Raw genomic sequence first — 24,684 nt, 5'->3', positions numbered from 1 at the left:
TAGACAAAGTGAGAGGCAAAATATGTTATTACGATCGAAATTACTGATAATAGCTGAAAGTTAGACGAAAAATTTTTCCTACTTCACACTTCGGAGAGATCTCTTCACTCTTCCCCACTTCTCTTGTTTACAGCCTCGACGCGTCCTGCGAATAGAACGCCACGAATAAAACCACGGAATAAGCCAAGGCGGCCGTCGCTCGTAAGCTTCTCTCTTTACGAGGATGACTCGACTCGCAGTCGACCGCAGACGAGAGTCTCCCGCCCTTTCTACGTCCGTTAAAACGAACTGAAATACGTTTCGTCTCGCAGGAAATGGTCGACATCTTTGGTACCAGCCGAGCATGGCCGATGGGAATAAATCGCGTAGTACTCGCGACCTCTGATCGAAACAGTCTTTAAATCCTTGATAAAATATTGTTCGAAAACTTAATACCAGTTTTAGTAAAACACACTTGACAAAAAAGATTAAAACAATATAGGACTCTTAATTTTAAAGAACAATACAACGATTATAAAGGATATTTAAGAGTCGATTAAACAATTACTTATTCAAATTTTAGTAATGTAATATATTTCATGTCTTAATAATTATTTTACACTCAGTATTGTTTAATTGGCTCTTATATGCCCTTTATAATCATTATATTATTTTTTTAAAAAAGATTAAAACTATATATATTAAAAATTAAAATTATATCTTTATATATATAAAAAAAACGCGCAACAATAGTTACTCAGTAAATATTCAGAGTAATAAAATAGTACTCAGATATTAGAATTCATTTATTTTAACTTTCATACATCTGATTAGAGATATATGTTTCGTACCATATACTGTATATATTTCGTGGACACGCACCTTTTAGCTGTATTGAAATCCATAACGATTTCTTGTTATTCCCAATCGCGCTACTTTTCGTACATCTAGATGCATTTTGGGGAAAAACGGAGGATACATAGGCACATTTTATTATCAATTATTAATCCTTCCATTTAAACCATCTGATGTTCAACAACATTTATAACATTTATGGAATACACCATACGTAGAGAAACATCGGACATAATATCTGATATATATACATCAACGTTCAATTATAATCTCTACGGTATTAATTGCAAAACGAGGGAAATAAATAAATAAATAACACCAACTATATTTATGTTATAAATATAACATAATATATATATATATATATAATATAAAATATTATTATGTTACTATTTTATATTAATTAAACGCACGCCTCAACAATATTGCGTTATATATAATAAAATATAATACTCATTACAAGGAATATATATAATCCTTCTCAAACATCAAAATTCTTTACTCTATTTCTTCTCCTATAAAAAAAAAGATATTCGCTATCTATAAAAATCCACTAGCAAAAAAATCCGCGCAAAAAATAATAATATTTTCCGCTCCTAGAGATCATTTTGATAAGTAAAGAGGAGTGCCGATAGCAGCGTTCGTCGCGAGATACCTTTCATTTGTCGCTCGTGTTTTCGTTTCAAGCTTTACATTGGAAGCAAAAATCCGATACACCCGGCACTATGACCGAACCGCAAACTACAGTTAAACGCAAAGAGCATAAAATGAGAATCGAGAAATGTGCATGCTGAATGGATCATAAATAAAATCCTTGTCTCCGACATGTCGACGTGTCGACATATACGGAAAAAATAGAGACTCGCGTGATAACGGAAACCTCGTGATTTTTTCCGAATTCAATTTACTTGTGTGTATCTCAATTGGCATATTTTAATTTTATCGAAAAGTACGACTAAAATATATCGACAGATTCTACATCTTTTCTTCGTATCTCCTTTCAATTTTATCTATCTATCACAGTAATAATAAAGAACTTGAAAAGAATCGTTCCTTCTTCGTCTCTTGAAAAGTCTTATAACTAAGGCCGCGATTGTATATATCTAAAGACAATCGCTATTAATTATTTGTCAATCCATAAAGCACAGCGATACGATGAAACAGAGCTGAGAGACGTTGTTTCAGATTTTGATCTACGGCATGTCTGGTCAGTATTCGCACGCCGCGTACGAAAACCGGAAGCAACGGTGCTAATCGTTCATCCTGCAAAAAGATCCCCAAAAATTCGTATAAAAACTCAGACTTAAAACAATTAACAATTATTCATAAATTCAACAATTCTTATTGGAGAAGTTAAATTATTTATCGAAACAGATTCTTATTTATAATTTTGACAGTCTAATATTAGCCCTTCAGTATCACTTTCCATGTGGCACACGAGGTTTTTTTTATTTTTCTACGTTATATGTTGTGAGAAGTTAAATTATTTATCGAAACAGATTCTTATTTATAATTTTGACAGTCTAATATTAGCCCTTCAGTATCACTTTCCATGTGGCACACGAGGTTTTTTTTATTTTTCTGCGTTATATGTTGTTATTACCAAAGATACACACATTTGCTTGTTACCATTAAAAATTGTTTAAAAAATACAGATTTTTCTATTGTATATTGTATTACAAAAAGTTGGTCAATAATTTAGAATCTGGATCAAACATTATTTCAATAAAAAATATATGTTTTTAAAAAATAATTAAGATAAAATGAGAAAATTTTGAGATTTAAAATATAAAATTTTATTGTTAAATGTGTGTTTATTGTTAAATATTGATCTTATTGAACTGCTTCATACGTACATAACATTTATTTTTACATAAAAAGTATAAATCCATATATCCAATTCCAATTACTTTTTGCAGAGACTGTACAATTCTTATCTGGCATTTCGATTGAAAAAAATTGTTATATTTTATGTTAATTTTTATGCAATATTATTCACAGTATCCAGTGTAGTGACAAAATAGTATAAAGTGACATCGAAGGAATAGAACTTGTTTTATGATACATTGCAAAATTATACAAAATTATACAATATTATATAAACATATGTACATAGAAAGAAGAATAGAAAACTCACTGGTAAAGCTAAAGCCCATTCCAACGCAGTGCTCAAAATGTCTGCCCAAGCTTTCCTATGAGCCTCGCTATCTTTATTGACGTTTCGCCTCTGGATTTGCACTTCCGGGTTAACAATTGACTGGCTTTCAACTGTAGACGTTTCTTCTTCGTTTCGCAAAAAGGGATTTGTCCTAAAGCCACGCTTGCTACGTTCGTAGTCGCGCAGTAATTCGTCTATATTGTCAAGGATCTGGGAAGATTTAGAATTTTTTTTATCCTGCTCCTTAATACTCTTTTCTGGTTCGTGAGTCTCATTGGAAGTATCACTGGACATCGTCCAAGCGGGTTTCCTACGTAGCTCCATCACGGACTTTGGTCGAGGATCCACGGAATTGACCTGTAAAGATTCATCTTTGTCTTCAAGATCTGCCGCCATGACAAATGTCAAGGATTTCCGCCTGGATAGTGGACCCACGTCGCTGATACTTCTTTCCGAATATGATTTTTGATATAAAAAGCCTTCATCGGAAAACGAATTTCGATTTAACATTTTCATGTCAGTCATGGAAGTTCTCATGGAAATCGACTCTGTTTTCCAATGCGAATTCAAATTATAAGAGAAATCGTCACGATTGTACATCATTTTGGGGGGCGCCGGAGTCATGGCGTTATACTTGGCGTCGATGTAACCCTCGCTGGAAGTTCCACCGGAACGATCAAGGTAAACAATCTTCTCCGTGACCGATCCCAATCTGGACACCGGTCTAGAGTCATCGGTTTCCGGTTCGGACTGTGGACCAGAATCAGTTGAATATTCTGCTGCCAAATCCGACAATCTGAAAGGTCTCGGATCGTTTTCGCTCTCAGCTCCAAGTTCCTCTAAGCCGCTCTCGTCATCCAAATTTGGGTTATACACGTCATCTGGATCATCCTGATCATCTTCCTCGTCATTATCCGGGTGATTTTGACGGATTCCAGGATCTTCTTTTTCCGACGACTCAACGAAAGCTGATGGAGTACTGGTGACGAGTCGATCGTCAATAGGCTCTTTCCTGGTAATCTCGGGATATGGCTGCATCACAAGCAAGAATATATTCCTCTCTGCGAAACTGTCGACCTTAGTGTACCTGCCGTCCTCGTCAAGAATCACTTCAACGTAAGTTTCGCAAAGTTCGTCGAAAATCGTACGAAGTTGGCGCAGATATTTATTGAGCTTTCGATGCTTGATGTCATAGACACACTCTCTGTCGCCCAGCCCTGTTCCCAGAATGGTCTTGACCAGTTCCAGAGTCGCGTGAAGTTCCTCTATCTCGCGTAAACATAGCTCGAATAACGTGATGATCTTAATGGTCCAAGCAGCCGCCGCTTGACGATATAAATTAGCTGGTTGCTTAAGATTCGCCACCGTTTTCATCAAGAATTTCAGGCCAGGCCGGCAATCAAACTTCAGTGCGGCGACGTATGAGATGTCCAGAGCAGAAAGGAAAATCTCCACGTGATGTGAACTCAGATGAGACAAATAACCTCGTTTGACGTTAGGATTAGGCGGACTGCATGGCGTCGAATGCGGAATCACGCGAGACAAACTATGGAAAAATATTCTTTCGAGTGCCTATCATTACATAATCATAATCCTACATTCACACACATATTTTTAACAAGAATTTCTCGATCAAAGTTGTTAACCCTACATTATTCGCGTGACTTTTTTTAACGTAATTATTCGCGTAGGATATTCCTAATACTCCAACATCTTAATTTTTAATATTATCTTTAATGATTTACAATTAAATAAAAGTTAATAACATTCTACAATAATCCTTTAGATAAAAATAAATGTAAATTTTTTTAAATTGTAAAACAGTTCACGTCAAATATAATACGTAATAAATAGAATATATTTAGCAAATTCATAAGGTGGAAACGTTCTGAACATTTTATGTGAATAATGAATATTAACGTAAATTAAACTATTGACAATTTAAAAAAATTCCATATAATAAATTAATAAGTAATCGATATTATATTATATAAAATATAAATATGTTAGTAATATTTTAGATATTACTAATGAATGTACAAAAATAATTGTATACGAACCTTGAAGTTGAAGGGCCAGCACCTTGAAGAAGAACACTCGCGATGCAATGAAGCAGCATCTGATGTACCAAAAGTCCGACTACCAACGCACGCAACTGAACTCTAACGATGTAAAGATCGGGATTGAGAGTAGCGCCTGCGGCAGGAGGGTACAAAAGGAACACGTACGACTTTTCATCAGGTGATCGAGAATCCTCTTCGACCCGTGTTTGTTCCTCCAGGAGGAACACCTGAAGACACAAGCGCGTCAATTATAAAATCTAAACTTGTTTCAAGCAAAATTCTGAATGTATGATATGACACAGTTTTTCGAAGATCTGGTGAACTTTGTGAAAATTTGCTATATATTTTGCTACAATGAAGCAATCGTTTAGTCTTCGTAATGTTTTAATTGCAAGTAAGATTATGTTTTCATTATCAAGTTTAATAATGCACTGAAAAGCTATGTGTAAAAAAATTTTTCAATTGAGAATACATTAATAATAATAATAATAATGGCTTTATTGTCATGTAATATATGAGTTAGATATCGTTTTCAGTAAATAAATGATGACGAGAATAATCTTAATTACAATAATAGTAACGGTTATGCGCTTAGCCTAACACGACTCCGTAATTTTTTCCAATTGCAAGATAATGTGTGCAAACTACGAAAGCTGCAGCTTCTATAATACGGTGTCGTGTACCGTTACCTACACGTTAATGTGACAGTGAAATTCTAGCCATGGACCCAAGCCATGGATTTTAATAGTGATTCGCAAGATCGTGCCAAGTAAAATTGAAATGATGATTTCAATCAGCGACGAGGTCCTTTTTCATAATACTGAAATAAAAAACAAAAATTACAAATTTAACTATATTGTTTCTCTTATAATCAAAATATTTTAAGCATTCTTTAGTACTTTATTAAAAAATGAAAAGGTTGTCAATTATTTTTGACGCTAATAGATGTGAACGAAACAAAAAATTTCTATTTAAGTAAAGATTTAATTTAAAAAAGATAATCGCAATTATATCGTTAATTTTTTTTCTCTTTTCTATATTATAGATCTATACAATTTATATGACAATATTTATATCTTCATTTCTTGAAAAGGATCTCGTTAAAGCGCTTCTGCAGTCTAACCCGTGCCTTCTACCAGCATGTGCAAATGTTAAAAAAAAAACAGGTGATCCAAACCGAATGGCGTTTCCTCGTCGACAGGCATATTCCAAATTGACGACCTTTTGTTTAAGGTAAAGGGTGAGTGAACAGTCAGTCAGCTGATAATAGAAGCTTTATATTTGTTAACCACAGTCATTCAGCGTACAAAAATACATAGGAAACATTTTGACTCTATCACGTCGCCAATATTAGCAACATCGAACAAGCTTGGAACACATCGAAAGCGATCGTCGATATCTTATGCTTGCGTCGTATAAAGCGTATATATAAATAGTACTCGTGTTCAATGTATACATAGGTGAAGTATGTTGCTCGATATACAAAAATATTTTTTAGATTGAAAGCAGCTTCTAGAATTGCTCCTGATTCAAATAGGAGTGCTAAAACTTGGCCTGTCGACGACGACGTGAAGGCACGCCTCCACGACTCTGTGAATCACTCGGCGTGGATGTCGGATATCCATCCACGTTATTCGCTTTTCTGCCGGTCGGAATGGTGAATCTCGATACGATACAATAACATTATGTTTTTTTTCTCTGGGTTTGATCGGTTCTTAAAATCCATGACGTGAGTTACCGTGGTCGGCTAGAGCCATTGGGGGCCTGTGTTCGTCGTAGTGTTAGTGTAATCAGGGGGTGTCGTGTGCTGCCTACAACCGATGGGGTAGGAAGTAGTGTGCTGGTCGATCAGTGTCGTCTCAATGGTCGTCAAATCCTGGAAAGGCGTCGTCGGCAGTGACGCCGCGCTCTGCCTCTTGATGGCAGTCAATACCTCACGCAGCTGGCTCACCTGAGAGCAAGTCAGGTCAGGAGGGAACCACCTGTGTCCCTGTATCTTTATCTTTCTTTTTTTCTCTCCCTCTCTCTCTCTCATCTTTTCTCACACAAACTCGGACATTCTCGCACTTTATCGCAATGAACAATACACTATTAGAAATCTATCGAATGACAAGATGTCTATACGAGGAAAAGTTTATTATCAAACAGATGATGAAAGTCGGTAGTAAAAATATTGATAATTTCGTGTAAATTTTAAATGATTAACGATTTTCGCACCTCGTACTTAACACTGATTGCCACATTTTGACTTGTATCCGTTTAATATAATGTTTTCTTCGAAATTAATTATATTAGCATCCCATAGAGCACAAAAGTTTGCAGCAACATTGCTGTTAACGTTTGCAATGTTACTGCAATATTGCTGAAACGTTGAAATGCTGCTGCAATATTGCTAAAATGATCTGTGCTATATGGGACGAAATATACTATATCAAGGACAATCTTAATATCGTGATCGTGAATGATAAATGCAGAAATGAAGTTGACTTTCTTAAGTTAGAGCATTGTTTATATATTTCGAATGTTCCGTCTCGTGATTACGAGGAGCACATCGACAAAGCACATTGACGGAAACAACAACAATTAGAAATAACGGAGGCTCTCTCATTGGCAATCTCCCAGCGTAAGACACCTTTCGAAAATAAATCTCGGATTACTTACCTGAGCAGCGAGTTGTCGCAACCGTTCCGTTTCTTCCGGTGTCGCATCTCGGCGCGCCGCGACCTTCACTTGGGCGACGTCCCCGTAAAAAGATTCCGATCTGGGCGAAAAAGCCATGGTCAGCTGGTGCAACTCCTGCAACGAATTTGAACAGGCGCGGTAGCACGCGACACCGCAGACCTCCCATTGTTCCGAAGTGAGGAGTGGTCCGCTGCTCACCAGGATATGCCTGTCAAACATGAATTTAATCTCTATGTGATTCGTTAAACCACTTTGTATTAATTGTGATTTTCAAATAAGAATAGCAAGCAACAACAATAATAATATAAAGTAGAAAAATTTAGATCTTTTCCACACTCATATTTTTTTATTTTCTGCGTAGAAAGGTTTTACTGAAATATCTAAAAATTTTACTTTAAATACTAATCTAAAAATAATTTTATTGGACTATCAGAATAATTAAGACGTTCAAAATGGTTATTGGAATGTCCAAACTTATTACGATATTATCTCAACGATTTTGCTGAAGTAATCTGAAAATTTAACTAGATACAGGTATAGAACCCTCAAGCTGATAGAATGACAAAACTTTTTGCTCATCGTGCTCAAATTTTGTACATTATTTTGATCCAACAATTTTATTTCATCTGTGTGTATTTAAATTTTTAGAAATTTCAGTAAAATCATTCTTTTCGTATACAATAGAACTTAAATTAAATTAAAAGAAATCCCAAATAGAAATTAAAAGAATTCGTAACCCCGAAAGAACATTTTAATATCTTTTATAGCCTATATCGTCATTACATTTTTGTTCGGTAATAAATCTCACAAGGACACGGGCAACGATCGGTGAACGGTAATCAGATTTCTCGCGCTACTGTGTCAACGATAAAGTTGGCCAACGCCTTCTGCACGGTAGGTATCTCAAGCAATCGTTCCTTCACAGCTACGGCAAGAATCATCCGATCCGTTGGATCATACCGTGGAAGTGGGTTGTCAACACTGGGTGACGCTAAGATTTCAGATCAGGATACCGTTCGTCATTCGCGAACCTGCTCCGTTTTTAAATTCCGACGTACATACACAACATGTGTACATCGATACCTCGCGATCGGCGAGATTCGCGAGATCATGTTACTGACTCGATCCAGTTGGATGTATACATGTCTGCTGTGCACGTTAATATAGAGAAAACGCGCTGATGGCTCTCCAGATGAATACAGCGTGTGCAGTCGTTAACATGACGCTCCGAGGGTGTCGAGTGTCGGTGGCTACTTTATCCTACCGGACAGCTTGTCAAGCTTCGTTATCGTCTTACACGCACGCTCCGCTCCGCCGTAACAGCGATATACCTAACTTAACGTCCGTCACGAGATACATTCCATCAAACTTAGTTGATGTACCAATTCACTCTGTAAAACTGTAAATCAACGCGATCAAATCGATAAACTAAAGGCACCTCTAGACATTAGGGAGTTTTTGCAATAACGTGAATCCAGATATGGTGAACGTTAAAGTCATCTTATCCTTTTCTTAATTAGTTGTTAAGAAGGAGATAACCTGACTTTAATGTTCACCGTATCTGGATAAACGGTATTGCAAAAACTCCCTAATATGGCCAATGTATGCGCCAATTTTGCACCGCTAAATATTGGCCTACATTCAATATGGAAAATTACGTCATGTATGTGTATGATTTTTGCTCCTTTGTATGATGTTAACATACGTTGGCTATATCGTCTGGAGACGTCTTTACATAATAAACCTTCTGCAACAGATGTAAAATAATACAGCGAAAAAACCTGTAACTAAGGAAAACTTCGACCTTATTTTTTTGATCCTCTTATAATCAATAATCAGCTGATTTGACTCATACTTCGTTTCGATGGAGCTCAGATCTATAGATATCTATTGCCGAAAACACACAAAAAGAACAATTCTCCTGAAAGATCTAAAGTTTTGCTGAATATAGACAAGAAAATAATTTTGTTGGAAACTATTATAGAAAATAAGCATTGCTAAAAAAAAATTATTTTGATGGTCTAACAAAATTAAATAATACCAAAATGAGTTGAAAAGGATAAATACAGTCAACTCATAGAACTTGTTAAGTAAAAAGATATAAAATAAAAAATTGAATACAATAAAGCTTCGATTACATAAAAATATAAATACGTTAAACTTTGCTATGGATATTAACATCAAATAATAAAATTATTTTCAGATCTATATCCAACACAAATTTAGATTTTTCAGCAAAATAATTCTTTCCGTGTAGAATTTAAAAAAATTAAGTCATTTTTGAAAAATCTCGCAGACGGACAGAGATGGACGAATACAGGATCAACACTATGAAATGATGAAATACTCGGCGCTCTCGAAGTGGCGTCGGTTAACAATTCGGATTTAGTGGAATCAGCACCTTTAATAGAAGCTTTCAAAATCTTCCTCTCAACAGACAACACGTTGATCTTCGCTAATGCTGCTTTGGACTGTATATTGTATCTGCTGAAATACGTGAGAGATATCAGCAACAATGAAGGTCAATCTAATGAGATCGAGAATATCGACAGCGCAGAATCGAGAAGAATAAGACTCTGCATGGAAAAAGTTTGAAGTATCTGCTGGATTGCAACGATATTCTGTCGTTGATGTATCGAATGCCGGCTTGTCCGATCTTCCGTTCTGCTCAGAGGATTCAAATGTCTACGATTCCGCAATATATGGATCCGATACAGCTAAAATTTAGCTGAATCGAAGTAATTTACTTGCCCGCTCGTTTGTTCTTTAATGAGATTCGCTCGAGCTTCGTTAATTAATATTTACGTAGTTTAACGCGCGATAGTTGTCTGTGCATAGAAAATCTCGTACTGTTAATGCTATCGATGTTCGACGACATTAACGACGGTTCGAAATTGCAGTAGAAAACCGGAATGTAATGGCGACAATGGTGGTTCTTTAACGGCTGATTGAAACGACGTTGCTGTTACCGGTTATTTCGTAATTCAATTAGGAAAGCTCGTGATCATAAAATGAATACAGAATGAAGCGCAATATCTTTCTTATATAACTCTGTACTGTGTGATTGCTATTTATGAAGTAGTACAGCTGCACGAATCGCAATAAAGAACAAACGAGCGGGCAAGCAAATTACTTCGGTTCACTTCAGCTGGATTTTATGTCGCGAGCTGGAATGTCGCGCTTTTGACTTACCTGATACAAGCGCAACCGAGACGAGCTATGCTCTCCGTAGGTTGTACCACGCATTCCGCCATCACTAATAAAAGTTGCTTCAACATCAGCGTCGTGGCAGGTAAATAGGCATCGTTTCTAACGACCTCTGGACCTAAAAAAATAATTACATGAACAAATTAGCAATCTCTATCTCTCGCTTACTTCTTATCTTCGTTTTCTAGATCAATGTTTTTTGTATTACCTTGCAAATGAGTCAAATAATCGACCACGAGATCCGTCGTGAGGCCACAACACTGTTTAAAATTGGGCGCAAAATTGTCCCATCCGCGATAGATCTTCGAGGTTTTTCTTAGCCAATTTTGCACCATGGGCAACAGTAGATGATTGACGCAGTAGAGTCCAAACGCTGGCCCAGGTACATTTAAAATGTCGCGCAAGAGATGGAACAGAGTCTCCAGAGTGTGCGGTTGGTAGCGTTTTGGACAGATCATGGTCGCGCTCGCCAGGCCTTCGATGAGGATGTACCAGACCCTCAGGATGCCACTAGGTTTGTCCATGCTCTGCAACGTAGTGATAGGATGAGCGTCCTTATCGATCAGCGGGGTCAACGCGTCGTAGGATTTTTCTGGGATGACTTCATGCATAGATTCGATATGCTTGTCGAATCTAGTTAGCTCAAGATTTGGAATGATAGGATCCACATATTGCGGAATCGTAGAGACTTGAATCCTCTGAGCGGAATGGAAGATCGGGCAGGCCGGCATTCGATACATCGACGACAGAATATCGCTGCAACTCAGCAGATACTTCAAACTTTCTACGCAGAGTCTCAGTCTTCTTGATTCTGCGCTGTCGATACAATTCTCGGTCTCATCAGATTGACCTTCGTTGTCCCCGACACCTCTCACGTGTTTCAGCAGACACAGTATACAGTCCAAAGCAGCGTTAGCGAAGACCAATGTGTTGTCCGTTGAGAGGAAGACTCTGAAAACTTCTAGCAAAGGCGCCGATTCCACTGAATCCGAATTGTTAACTGACGCCACTCGGAGAGCGCCGAAAAGCGGACGCCAACCTGAACGTATCTCAGTACGATTAGTTTCAACGAACTCACAGATGCAGCTGACAATCTGAAAAAGTAATGATTCAATCTAAACAATCTAAATTTATAAGCTTTTATTTACATAAATAAATGAATGGTTGCTAACTTGATCTTGCACGTCGCTATCGCAAAGTTCAAGACATAAGAGATTTTCGAAAGGTTTGAAGAGCGCCTCGTTAAAGTGAAAATGCGGAAGTTCTATTTGTTCGTTTAATAAGGCCGCCATGGAATCGTGAATGCATTGAACAGCTTTCTTCGAAATGCTACGATCCTCATGGCAAGCCGCCTCCATGAAATGTGGTCCCAAAATAGTCCATACCTGAAAAATTATTCTACCATTATATACTAAAAAAAGAAAAACATGATAGCAACTATAAAGATGACAACTTACAAATTATATTATTCCTTTACTCCAAAAATGCCATAAATAAAAAATACATTAATTACTACTTTCTTACCCCCATTATATGTATCAAAGGTCTGCCACTCTTTACACACTTTAGCATAACTTCGCCTAAACGAGTCAGAAGCAGCACATTCATCTCATTCTCTCTCGGCTTACTTCGTCTCCACCAAAATCTCTTATTATCTTTACAGCCATCGGTGGTCTTGAACAATTGCGCCTTGCTGGCCTTACAGAGAGCCATGAGAAACGAGCAAAGCGATCTGAGATTTAATTTAAGTGCCGCATCCTCGAAAAGTCTATCGACTTGTTGGGATAGCACGCAAATAATTTTGGCGGCATAGTCCGCTGGTAAAATGCCATTAAATTGGCTATCGGCGTTTGATTCTTGGATAATCTCCGGAATTGTGTCCGAACTGGGATTTTGTGTGTAAGGACTCGAAAGGAAACTATAAACATCCACACTATATAACAGAAATTATTAAAAAATTAGGAATAAATTATATAAATACAAGATATATAGAATTTCAGCATTTTGTAAAATATTTACATTAAATTGATATATTAATTAATTAGAAAATGAGCAAATTTTTGAAAAAGACAATATCAACTAATTAAAATATTGTAATATAAAAATTTTTTAATGTACCAAGATTCCTCATCATCGACAATGTTGAAATTTAGTCGAAGCTTATCTTGGCCTTTCTTAGCGTCGCCATTTACAGTATCTTTCTTTTCCTTCTTCTGAGAGGCTTTGGGCAGTGAGGGATTTTGGTTTCTTCCAAAGAAGTCATGTTCCAACTTACTCACGTATAGGCAGCACCTTTTTTTCAAATGCATGCTTTTTAATGTATGTAAGAAAAAACACATTATTATATATTTTGGAGTGTCACTTACGTGAAAACGTGCGGCCAACAATCACTACCGTGACTGCCTAGTTCCAGACCTCTTCCTAGAAGCACATCCATACTGAGCGCGTGAGATGTATGAAGATTGGTCGCTTTATTCTGTAATTTAAGTCGAAGAACGTCCTTCTTGCGAGTAATTTTTGAAATGGACTGTTCCGTACAAGCAGCCTTTGCGAGAAGGGCAAAAATAGAGCCACAACGATTCTGTAAACCTAAAATAGAAGAAGATAAGATAAAGGAAAAAGATAAATATCAAAATACAATATATTAAAAATCTTATTAAAAAAAAAGAAAGTATATGTACCAAGTACGTTGCTTAACGTGGCAGCCTTGTGGAGACCTTCAAGCGCTAAAACAACCGTATCTCTGACTCCTCTTCGACCACCGTCTCTATTTAGGATGCCTTTGTTGGTTTCTTCCTTAGGAGGATTCAGTCCTGTCGTGAGAACCGTCATCATACTGCCCCAGCAGCAAGTCAGCACTCTTCGGGAGAGTTTTGCGCCAGCCTCCGCTTCCGGAGTTGGTTCGCTTCGAGAAAGTTGGGCTCGTTCCAGTCTTATGTAATCAGAGAGCAACTGTCCACCTCTGTGACTGCCGGGTATACCATCTACGTCTATAAAAATTGCGTAAAAGATATTTTATTAATTAAATTTAAAATAATTAATAATCCATTTTTTTAAAAAGTACTGATTTGAATATTTACAAAAAATATAATTTTATTAATATATTTATTTTACTGTAAAAAAAATGTTGATGCGTACCCGTGAGAACATTGACCAACGCGTTATTTTCCGTGGAACTAGGATTGTAACCACACTTCTCGAGTAAATTACATGCGAGAACTTGTTGATACAATTCGGAGAGCCATGTGGCTGAAAGATAAACTAACACACCAGATCCATGCACCTCTTCCACAAATCGTTCCTTAAAAATAAAATTAAGGAAAATAAACGCAACGAATTCGGAAAGCATTAAAATATTTGCGATTAGACATACCTCGCTGATTGGTATTTGCCGACCTTCCTCATGATAATAATTTATTTGGATTAATTTCAGATTGAGAAGCAATGCCGCATACGTCGCCAAATAAATTCCGTCAGCATTCATGATTGTGATTAACGCACACGAATCCGTACTAGCGTCAGTTTGTTCCTGTATCTTCTGTTGAGCTACAAATACTCCTAAAATATATCAAATATGTAAACTTTTTTATTAATAAAAATATCATTATTTTAATATTAACGTAATTTTTACGTATTATTTTATAAGTTTCATCAATGGCGGTTGTACCTTGACAGTATTCAGAAGCAAAATTCTGTAACGCCTCATCCACCTCTATATTACTTCGCAAAGTGAGAACCATCGGTATGAGATCGGATCTAAGCGTTCTTACGAATCGCCTGGCGTTGTGTCTCTCTACGTCCACGTTGCATTCGTCGGCCACTTGTCGGCCCACATGAAGACACTTGGGTAATTTTTTCAATCTCAATTTCTCGTATTCATTCTCCGTTGTGCAATCGTTATCGTCAAGACTGTTTTCTTCCTGAACCTCATCCGATTCGTTTTGAGGACCTTCAGTGTCTGTTGAATCACCATCTTCTGATGGTCCATGTCCAGATGAGTCGGAATCCGAGCCTACACCTTTCTTCATTAATTCCAATTGTTCCCTGAGAAATAAATTGTCATAATGTATTGTAATGTATACAACTTGACAGAAAATTATTAACTGATCAAAAAGAATAATCCTTAAATCGATTTATATCATTAAAATTATAATATTTTGCATTATATTCACATATTTCTACAATATTCTGTACTGTATATCTAATACAAAAAAGAAAAAATGAAAATAATTAACGGATCCAAATGATCGACAATCAAATCACATCAGATTTTAATATTAATTACTTGTATTTCTCACTAATTAAATATTTTTCAAATAATTTAACATAATTATTCTACTAAATGATTCATCATGAATCATTCGATGTGCTCACCTGTATGTTTTTGGTAATCGTGCCATGCTTTGGTAAGTCAGAGGTCCGCGATAATCACAGGATTCTAAATCTTCATACAAACTATTAATTGTGCACGTATAATTATGATTAATAGCCTTGCCCTCGCAAAGTTCTTGAAGTGCTGACAGCATGGCAACAACGCAGGAAACGCTCGCGTGCAATATAGCCAATCCACCCGTTGTTGACTCTTCTATCGAGTCCATAGCCCTAAAATACAATGTAAAAAAATTTAAAAAAGGTTCTATTATTTAAATTAAACAAAATTTTATTTAAGCCTTATTTATTATCATACATCAAAGATTGTTGCAAGAAATACTCACAGTCTCATTAGTGCCATGTCACTTTGTATATGGCTCGATCGATCTTCTTCTACAAGTAATGGTCCAGCAAAATCAACCATTCGGCTGGGACTACGTAATAACTCCTTCAACGCTTTTAAGGGTTCTAGACGTTGCTGCGGTGGTGGATACAGCAACATTCTATGGAATACTGATTCCAGAACTGGTCGCAACGGACCAACGCATCCGACTAATCTTACTAATTCCGTGCCAATGCTGAAGAAGATATATTTAGTTTTTTATACAATATCACATAAATTATAAAATATTAAATATTTTACATAAAAAAATATCAAAGGAATGGCTGCGTTCAGTAAAAAAGCAGCTCTGCAACTATAATTATAAGATTCCTTAATATGGTTGATATATGTATTTAGATTCAATTTAAGAAATAAGGGTAAGATCTTTTAATCATATTAAAGAATTTTACAACACTTGCAAAGCTGCTTTTCTGCTTAACGCAGCTAACGTTTACGATATTAACATATGACGATGATATTCTGAATTTGCCATTCTTTTACCTGTAAACAGTTTTAGCCTGATGACTATCGAAACTCAATGATGTGGCCAAGTATCCGGAACCTCTGCCAACTTCGTTCTCCTTTCCCTCCCGGGAGGTAAAAGTCTTATCTACCCGGGGAGTGCCTAGAAAGGCTATCAAGGCCGGACAGAACTTCTGCCATAGGAAAGTCGTAAAGTGTGTGTTAGTATGAATCTTTTGCGGTAACGACGATATCAGTGTGTGCAAACATTCCAATAAGAAGACTACGGTGCTGCCGTTTCTGCCATTGCTGGAACAGGATTTCCTAAATATTACTATAGTATTAAACGTAACGATTCTTCACTAATTTTCTAAGGTACATTATTACTTCTGAGCCTCGTCCAGTTTGCTGCAAATGTACTGCAAAATCGGTAATGCCTCGTTGAAACACGAAACGCCTCGCTCGCGCACATTTTTATTCCGTTTAGCATTCTCGTCCATCTCTTGACATTCCTCATCTGCAAATAAATATAATAACGCATAATAGTGAATATTGAAATTCTGACACGCTGGCAATGCAATCGCATATAAAAGGTAATAGTCAGTCATTAGGATGTTTCGCCGATAGCATTCTTCGACCCGCATGCCACCAGCACGCGATCTTGAAAATTTATCGACCAAACATCTGTGTTTGGAAATACTATGTCTGGAAGCTATTGTCACTAGAAGTGCCATGTCTGGATGGTATTATCACTGTCTATGGCGAAATGCATCGTCAGCGACGTTGCATTAGTTTCTTATTTTTTTTTCGCTCGAATTTCCATATTACCTAAAAAGAGGCAGAACGATCGCAATGTTTGACTGGTTGCAGCCTGTGCAGCTGTACGCACAGCTTGATTGCCATTCTCAAACGCCTCACAACAAGTAGTCAGTATAGCGATAATCAAACGGCCGTTCATAGTCCAATAAGGAGAGCAAGCGACTTGCAGCAGGACCTGGAAGAGAAACGACGAAATATTATCAGCAATTAAATTCATGATTTTAAAGCAAGCACTAAAATAAGAAACATGTTACATTTCTTTCGAAATTCCAATTAACTTTCTTGTTTTATTTTTGCGTACTTTTATAATCACTGTGAAACACTCACTTTGAGCATATCCGTTTGTGTGTCATCGGATTGCGAGACGATGGAGCTCATGGCGTGCAACATTTGTGCAGGCAACCATAACGAATCATCTTCTGGCTCGTAAGGTGATTGGAATCTGTCGTCTCTTAACATTTTCTATAAATTTTATTAATTTAATACGTTACGTTAATTTAATCATCATATTTATAACGCATTTAATAATTAATAATAAAAATGCAATTAATGTAATATAATTAATTTAATATTATTTTATTTTATTGCGTATGAATAAGATTTACATAAATATTACGTACGTAGAAATAACAATATGCAAATTATATATTAAATTACGCTTAAGTAAAAATCTATGTAATTAATTGCAATAATTATGATCTATCTAAGTATTTAAATCTTTATTACAGAATTCCTATAAAAGCTGTAAAAAAGTTTCTCGTTTTCGAAGCTAATTAAAAATCATTTGCCATAGCGTGACTTCGCTTAAACTGTCGCAGCTGTTCGGTATCTATCATTTTATCGCGTACAGTTCCGGGACATACGTCCACAAGCGGTTACATTAATGCTAGCCAACGTACACGGAAAAAAAAATAATCCAGAGATAATTAATTTCACACACACGAAACTTGTCCTCGCTGTAAATATTTTAATCCACATTCGCGTTTTTGTACATAAAACATTTATTTTTTCGCGTGAAAAATATTCTTTTACAAAAGATTATTTTTGTTATGTTACTTACGTGTAATCCCGCAAGTCCGAAAGCAACGAACTTGCTTCTGTTGCTTTCCAATGCTAACTGAAACGTATGTAAGCATTTCGCGCGCAGTTCGTGGGGTGGATCTCGTAGCAAGCCTTGTTGCTTTTCCAGAAAATCTGTAGAAGAAGAAATTGTTCTCAACACAAAAGAAAATAAGTCCGAGTATATTTAAGAAAATATTTGTTTTTTCGACGACACAATCACATCCGCAATCATACTGCGCCATTATGTTACCTATTCAAATTGGCGTAAACTTAAAAAATAATTATACGTATTAGAGGACATTTATGATTTTTTTAACTTTGCACAAAAATATTTAAATATAATTAAATTAAATGAGAAATATTTATATTTATGCAGTGATATTTAATGCGAGGAATGCGGGTGTCAAGCAGACGTCAAATCTGTTTGACGTTTTCGGAGTGAAGAAGCCTCCGAATAAAAGCGACTCTCGCACAAAAAATATTTAATGAAAAATTGAATCAAAATGAAATGATGCGCTTACCATACGCTTCTTGTGCTGATTTCCGTAAATTTTGTAGTCTTGCATTGTTCGACTCCCTTATGATCTGCAGCAGGAGATCCTCCATGACACGACGGGCTACAACCGCTACCACGCGTCTGATCGATAACAGGAGGGAGTGCCGATGCACGCCATGCTTCACTATACATGCGCACTTCCAGGAACGTAAAAAATATTACTTTTAAAAATACCGATACACGTTAGAAAGAATTAAACAAAAAGCAACGAAATTTTAATTATAAGTTTAATTGCGCATTTATACACTGAAAAAAAGATTGGCTGCTGCAGCAAATTAGATGGTAAAATATAGCATAGAATTTTTAATTGACTGTAGCAGCCAATTTTTGGTTGCATTAGCCTATCTGCAATGTCAGTATAGAATTTCGATAGATTAACACAACCAAAAATTGACTGCTGCAACCAATTAAAAATGCTGTGCCATATTTTACCATCTAATTTGTTGCAGCAGCCAATCTTTTTTTTCAGTACAAATAAAGTAGAAAGTCAAAATATGGAACGACAATTAATCTTAGTAAGTCTCAAAGTAGATTTAATTTATAAAATCAAGCATTTATAAATAAATAATTTTGTATAAATTAAGACAATATTAAGTAATTTGTGTAGGAAATTTCTTTTTACAAATTCCTATGTATAGTAAAAAAAAAAAACTGAGTAGCTACTTTGAAGGATTTAAAATTTAGCGCCATTCTTTGTGAGCATGTAGCGGTCACGTGACCCATAATGTCGAAGATGGCAACGAAGAGTGACAGGAAACGTAGAGTGGCCGAGAAACCGGCACACGAGAGCACCGCTTTTTATCAGTGGACCATAAATCTTTTGGGTAATAATATTCGCTTTCCCGCATGAAAGAATCGTGCTTCCTATGTATCTACCGATCGAGAGACTGTTTAAAAGTTTAAAATAATTTTTGTTCTAACGGCAGGTCTTGGTTTTGGTTGTTTCCATCGGTGGCATGTATCCACGCTGTTCGAAAATGATCGACACTTCTCTCATCTTTCGGAGATCGAACGAGAAATGTCCTTCAGAACTGAGATGGTAAGATTGGTGATAATATTTTATCATCATACATGACATTAGGTAAATCAATCGTATAGAAATTTATATCGATCAAACGGAGCGTCTTTATCTACCTTCAAATCGCATGTTTTGCCGAATGCAATGCCGTATCAAAACTGTGTAGCAACACTGAAAATTTCCACAAACGCATAATAAAGCAACAAATTGTTGCTTTATTATGCGGATTTATTATTCCTTGAGAAACGTTTGTCAATAAATTTTATAGTTTTATCTCGTTGATAAAAAAATGATAACACACCGTTGTTGGAGCTATTATTCTAGAAACGTTTCAAATAATTTATTCGAAAATCAACTGCTGTGTTTCTACAGTACTGAATAATAATCCACATGCTTTGCTCTTGGAGAAAAAAATAGTGCCAGGTCAGAATTGTAGTAGTAAACGGTTCGTCAATTTCGCATACTCGAAATGGCAAAAAATTCCTTTGTCAAAACTGCAATATTGAAGGATAGCGATGGAGCGATTAGAAAAAAATTTGTGCCCACATTTTTCTAATACTAACAAATGGTGTTTAATACTATTTTATATTAATCTACATTGACTTCAACAGAATAATAGTGATATAAATAACGAAAAAGTGGGACTATTTTCTTCAGCGCAACATGCTTATTCGACATTCATGGATATTTATATTCAAAAGTGTTTTATCCCTAAAAGAATTTTTGTACATTATTTATACATTTTATAAAATTTAACATTATTAAGATATATAGAAAGGTTTTAACAAATAAGTAGAAATTGATAGTATTTAACTTCAAATTGTCTTCTTTTAGAATATCTTATTTAAAAACACAAAACGAATTGAATTTTAATTATACTTATATATAACAAATATTTAGCAGAGAATTTGTATTCTAAGTACAAATCTTTATATGTATAAATAAAATTCAATTAACATAATTACTTTTAATAACTGCTAATTTATCATGCACTTGCTGTTTTTCTTACATTAGCAATATCTCGCGCCAAATATACATATAGCAATATAATATACCAGAGTATTTGTGTTTAATTACAAAATATTAGTAAATATAATATAAATTTAAAGATAATATATTAATAAAGTATATTTCATGCAAATAATCATTTTGAATAAGCTGCATTAAACGTATTATAATTTCTAATGTCTACAAATGTTTTCTTTTTAGGGGATGTATTATTCCTATTATAAGACCATCGCTGAGTCCAAAGATTTTTTCGACGGGATGAACAAGCTCAGTCGCGACAATTTATCAGAGTACAACAATATCATTGATGCCACTAGAAAATATAGTCTTTTACCTGAGGTAATTATTCTTGATAAAGCTTCTTCTCAATTTTTCATTTTTGAATGTAATCGATTTTACACTATATTATTTATTATGCAGATTCTAGCAGGTTTCCTCTATCATATTGCAAAGAATCTTGGTGTCATATCTCAGGCACAATGTTGGCAGGTAAGACTTGTAAAATTTCTTTATGAAACATTAATTTTATGAAATACTCACCAAATTGATAATTTTCAGATAGAAAGAGGAGATGGTCTGCCACCTATAACTAGCTGTGAAGGTCTGAGTGTACCTGTATATTTCTATTTAGAAATAGTCTGGTTTACTACAGTAATCACAGCAGCAGTACTTTTTTACTATGCAACGTACTTGAGTAATTCCATTTACGGTGGATTCATAACGATTTTATTCTTCTTTTTTAACCACAACGAATGCACTCGCGTTCAATGGACGCCGCCGTTACGAGAAACTTTCGCGTATCCTATGTTACTTTTTCAAATGTACAGTGTTACTATGGCTATCAGAAAATATACAAAACATGATGCGGATAAAGAGCCAGCATCGTTAAGGAACAGAACCAGGCAAGGGCTATTCATGGTGAGATGTAAAATAAAAAATTATTTATTAGGTATACAGGGTGTTAGATTTAACCTTCTATGTGAATATCTCGAAAATGATTAAAGTTAAACAAAAAAATTAAAGGTTTGGGATTACTTTGAAATGAATTTAGTAATCATACTTAAGCCTATAAAATTTTAAAGAAGGAAGGTAGTTGAATTTTTCAATGGTCCGATTTTATGGCACTAAAAAAATCTGATTCAAGTATCTTTTTTAATTTTTCATCTAACTTTGATATTTTCCGAGATATCGGTGTTGATTTCAAGTTTGATCGAATAAAAATCCATATCCCAAAATTTTCAAAAATTTGTTTTAATCGTAATTAAAAAATAAACTCTTAATATCATAAATCATTGGATTCGTCTTTTCAGGATCAAGTTGTGTTATTTTTGTTGGTGGTTTTCATCTGAAAAATTCGACTATATCTTAAATTAATTTTATAGGAGGTTCCATCACATTAAAACAGGTTAAATCATAAGGACAAAACACCACCCTGTGTATCAAAACTTGTTTTTGTAATGTAATAACTATATTTTACTTTTTCAGGATATATTTGGCTCGACAATTTGCAGCTTGTGCACATGGCAATTTTCTCATTTCGTTTTCACCACGCAAATTGTAGCCATTCTTATACTAAAATGGCTGAGGATCGTTCCGTATGAATTCTATAAAAATTTTTGTATGGCGCATGCTTTAGCAATCGTAGCGGCGACTAAAATAACAAACGGGGCTCTTATAATTTGTTCACTCTACACGTGTATCCTAATCAGCAGTAATGCGGCCAGTTTTATAATGAAATTGTCCCGATTTCAGAACATCAAACGAGAAATTATTTTTGAAATTGCTATAACAATAACCGTTACAAAGTGGATAAAATCCTACGTTTTATATTCCCAAGATGACGCTCACGTGTTTAATATATTGAAGTCAAAATTAACGAATTATAGAGATTTCCACACTATGCTTTACACATGTTCCGCAGAATTCGATTTTCTGCAATACAAGACTTACGAAGCGATTATTAAGACTTTATTGCTGCCAACAGCGATACTCGTTGGAATGCTTATATTGTATTACTGGTACAGAAGTTTTAAGACGAGTAATTATCCATTTTGCATTGAGGCTGATGTGGCATATAATGGCCTACAGACTGGCGCCTTTATAATCATGGCCGTTTTTATTATGAGATTAAAGCTATTTATGACACCACATCTTTGCATAATAGCTGGTACCGTGTGTAGCAAACGATATCTCGAAAAAATTGGCTTGAAAGGTGAACTCATGCGACTTGCCATTGTTGTGCTTTTACTGGGTGGCATGTCGTACCATGGCGTCGACAGATTTCAAGAGGAACGCGGATTTATAGGTGACTTTATAGTATATTTAAATCGATTTACTATTTTCTACAGCATTTCAATTGTATTTATTTTTACACACAGGTGAATATAGTAATATCGAACAAGAAGAATTATTTGAATGGATAAAAAGTAATACACCAAAACACGCCGTATTTGCGGGGAAAATGTCATTGATGGCGAACTTGATGCTCTCCACTAGGAGATCGATCGTTAACAATCCTTACTACGAGAGCAAAGAAATGAGGTATGATCTCTCGAAATCGGGAATTAATTCTAATCGGTTTAGTGGCCCCGGATATTTTCTTCAACATTATGTTGTAAAAGATTTTTTATGTCAAATGGTTTTCATAATCTTACATAATTTTAAGTTACAGGCTCTTATTTCTTAGATTTTTGAAATGAAAAAATTGTTTAATTATGTTTAATTATGTTACCTTATATAAAGATACATTAATTTAATAGCGAATTCGGTCATTTGCATTACATTAGACTAATGCATATTTAAAAAGCTACTGTACATATAATTAATACAGTTAAATGTAAAGGCATATAAGTATTTTAAAAGATTAAATACCTAATAATAATAGTCACGTTATTTATTTAATAAATATGTATTATTTCATTGTCTAAACTGATTATATTATGCCACTGCATTTAGATATTTTATATAAAACAGTCTCTCTAAAGTGTGTGTACTAATTTAATGTATAGTGCGAGTAATTGAATTCACCATAAAATACATTGGACCTGTAAATTAATACTAAAAATTCCAACATTTTTTAACTTACTAAAAGAATAAATGAATAAATGACTATAAAAATAGAAAAAGTTAAAGAAATTAAATATTTTGTCAATATAAAAGAATTATTGAAAAATTAAAAATTTTAGAATCCTATTTTTAACACAAAAAAAAATATATATATATATATATAAAGAAGCCGATCAATAATGATTGCTTGATACTTTTAGTGTTGAGAAAATTTCGAAGTGAATACCGATTAGGATTGATATTACTATATGATAGAATTATATGGATTTATACATAAATGTTTTATGATATTATAGAGACAGGACTATGAAAGTTTATGAGATTTTTAGTCGAAAAGATGCTGCTTCTGTGTACACCTCTTTAAGAAACATGAAAGTTAGTTACGTCGTATTAGAGGAACCATTGTGCCTTGGATTCGCAAACGTGTAAGTATGAAAAAAGCGTAAGTAAGACGACAATTGCGTAACATCAAATAATTTATTTCTTCAGGCCGCGAGGATGTCAAATGATCGATTTATGGGACATGACTGATAATGGAGCGGCAAAAATGACGAACAAACCGCCTCTATGTCCTCTTTTATTCAAAGGAAATGCGTATCCATTCAGAAGAGCATTTATTAACAATAATTTCGTCGTATTGCAATTAGATTATTCGCATTACGTAGAATTTAAACCAAAGACTTCTATGCCATTGCATTATCAGTTTTAGAGTTTTAGAGTTTTACGTTTAAAAAAAATGAAAATCTCCAGAAGAATGGGATACCTTGTGAGATTATAAAGCCTATTTTTCTTAACAGAAGTATTATCTTTATGGAGAAATATGTATATATATTTTTATAATATAAAGATTCACACGAGTAAGTTAAATATTAGGTAACATTGTGAATCTGTAAAAGTTTATCAAGTATAGCCTTATATACAAATAAATTTGTAAAGGGGCATTAAAATTTTAAGAGACACAATGTTATAAAGTCGGATTTATCTTCTATTTTGTAA

At 35.0% G+C, this 24,684-nt stretch overlaps 2 protein-coding genes across 3 annotated transcripts; one reads left to right on the top strand and one right to left on the bottom strand.

Moving 5' to 3' along the window:
- Positions 1-1,419: 1,419 nt before the first annotated feature.
- On the bottom strand, positions 1,420-18,726 carry LOC108722465 (brefeldin A-inhibited guanine nucleotide-exchange protein 3). 2 transcript variants are annotated; one of them, XM_018447595.1, is made up of 22 exons: positions 18,562-18,726; positions 18,039-18,172; positions 17,306-17,440; positions 16,988-17,153; positions 16,547-16,676; positions 16,199-16,483; positions 15,660-15,893; positions 15,319-15,546; positions 14,612-14,988; positions 14,318-14,502; positions 14,083-14,245; positions 13,626-13,934; positions 13,311-13,533; positions 13,063-13,236; positions 12,469-12,877; positions 12,117-12,329; positions 11,153-12,038; positions 10,930-11,062; positions 7,717-7,945; positions 5,053-5,282; positions 2,972-4,538; positions 1,420-2,097 (listed from the first exon to the last, which is right to left on the bottom strand). In XM_018447595.1, the coding sequence occupies exons 1-22, from the start codon at positions 18,644-18,646 to the stop codon at positions 1,954-1,956; spliced, it is 6,639 nt and encodes a 2,212-aa protein (XP_018303097.1). In that variant the 5' UTR covers positions 18,647-18,726; the 3' UTR covers positions 1,420-1,953. The 2 variants fall into 2 exon arrangements, with proteins under 2 accessions (XP_018303097.1, XP_018303098.1); XM_018447596.1 differs by having other exon boundaries at positions 16,199-16,468.
- Positions 18,727-19,320: 594 nt separating this feature from the next.
- Positions 19,321-24,464, top strand: LOC108722449 (C-mannosyltransferase dpy-19). The gene is made up of 9 exons (XM_018447573.1): positions 19,321-19,420; positions 19,523-19,635; positions 20,824-20,961; positions 21,043-21,111; positions 21,181-21,540; positions 22,108-22,927; positions 23,001-23,163; positions 23,985-24,113; positions 24,178-24,464. Exons 1-9 carry the CDS (start codon positions 19,321-19,323, stop codon positions 24,395-24,397), a joined length of 2,112 nt encoding a protein of 703 aa, XP_018303075.1. The 3' UTR covers positions 24,398-24,464.
- Positions 24,465-24,684: the final 220 nt, after the last annotated feature.

Source organism: Mycetomoellerius zeteki, unplaced genomic scaffold, assembly GCF_001594055.1.
Source record: "Mycetomoellerius zeteki isolate Tzet28-1 unplaced genomic scaffold, Tzet1.0 scaffold204, whole genome shotgun sequence".
Classification (NCBI taxonomy): Eukaryota; Metazoa; Arthropoda; class Insecta; order Hymenoptera; family Formicidae; genus Mycetomoellerius; species Mycetomoellerius zeteki.
This window is presented reverse-complemented; position numbering and strand designations above follow the sequence as displayed.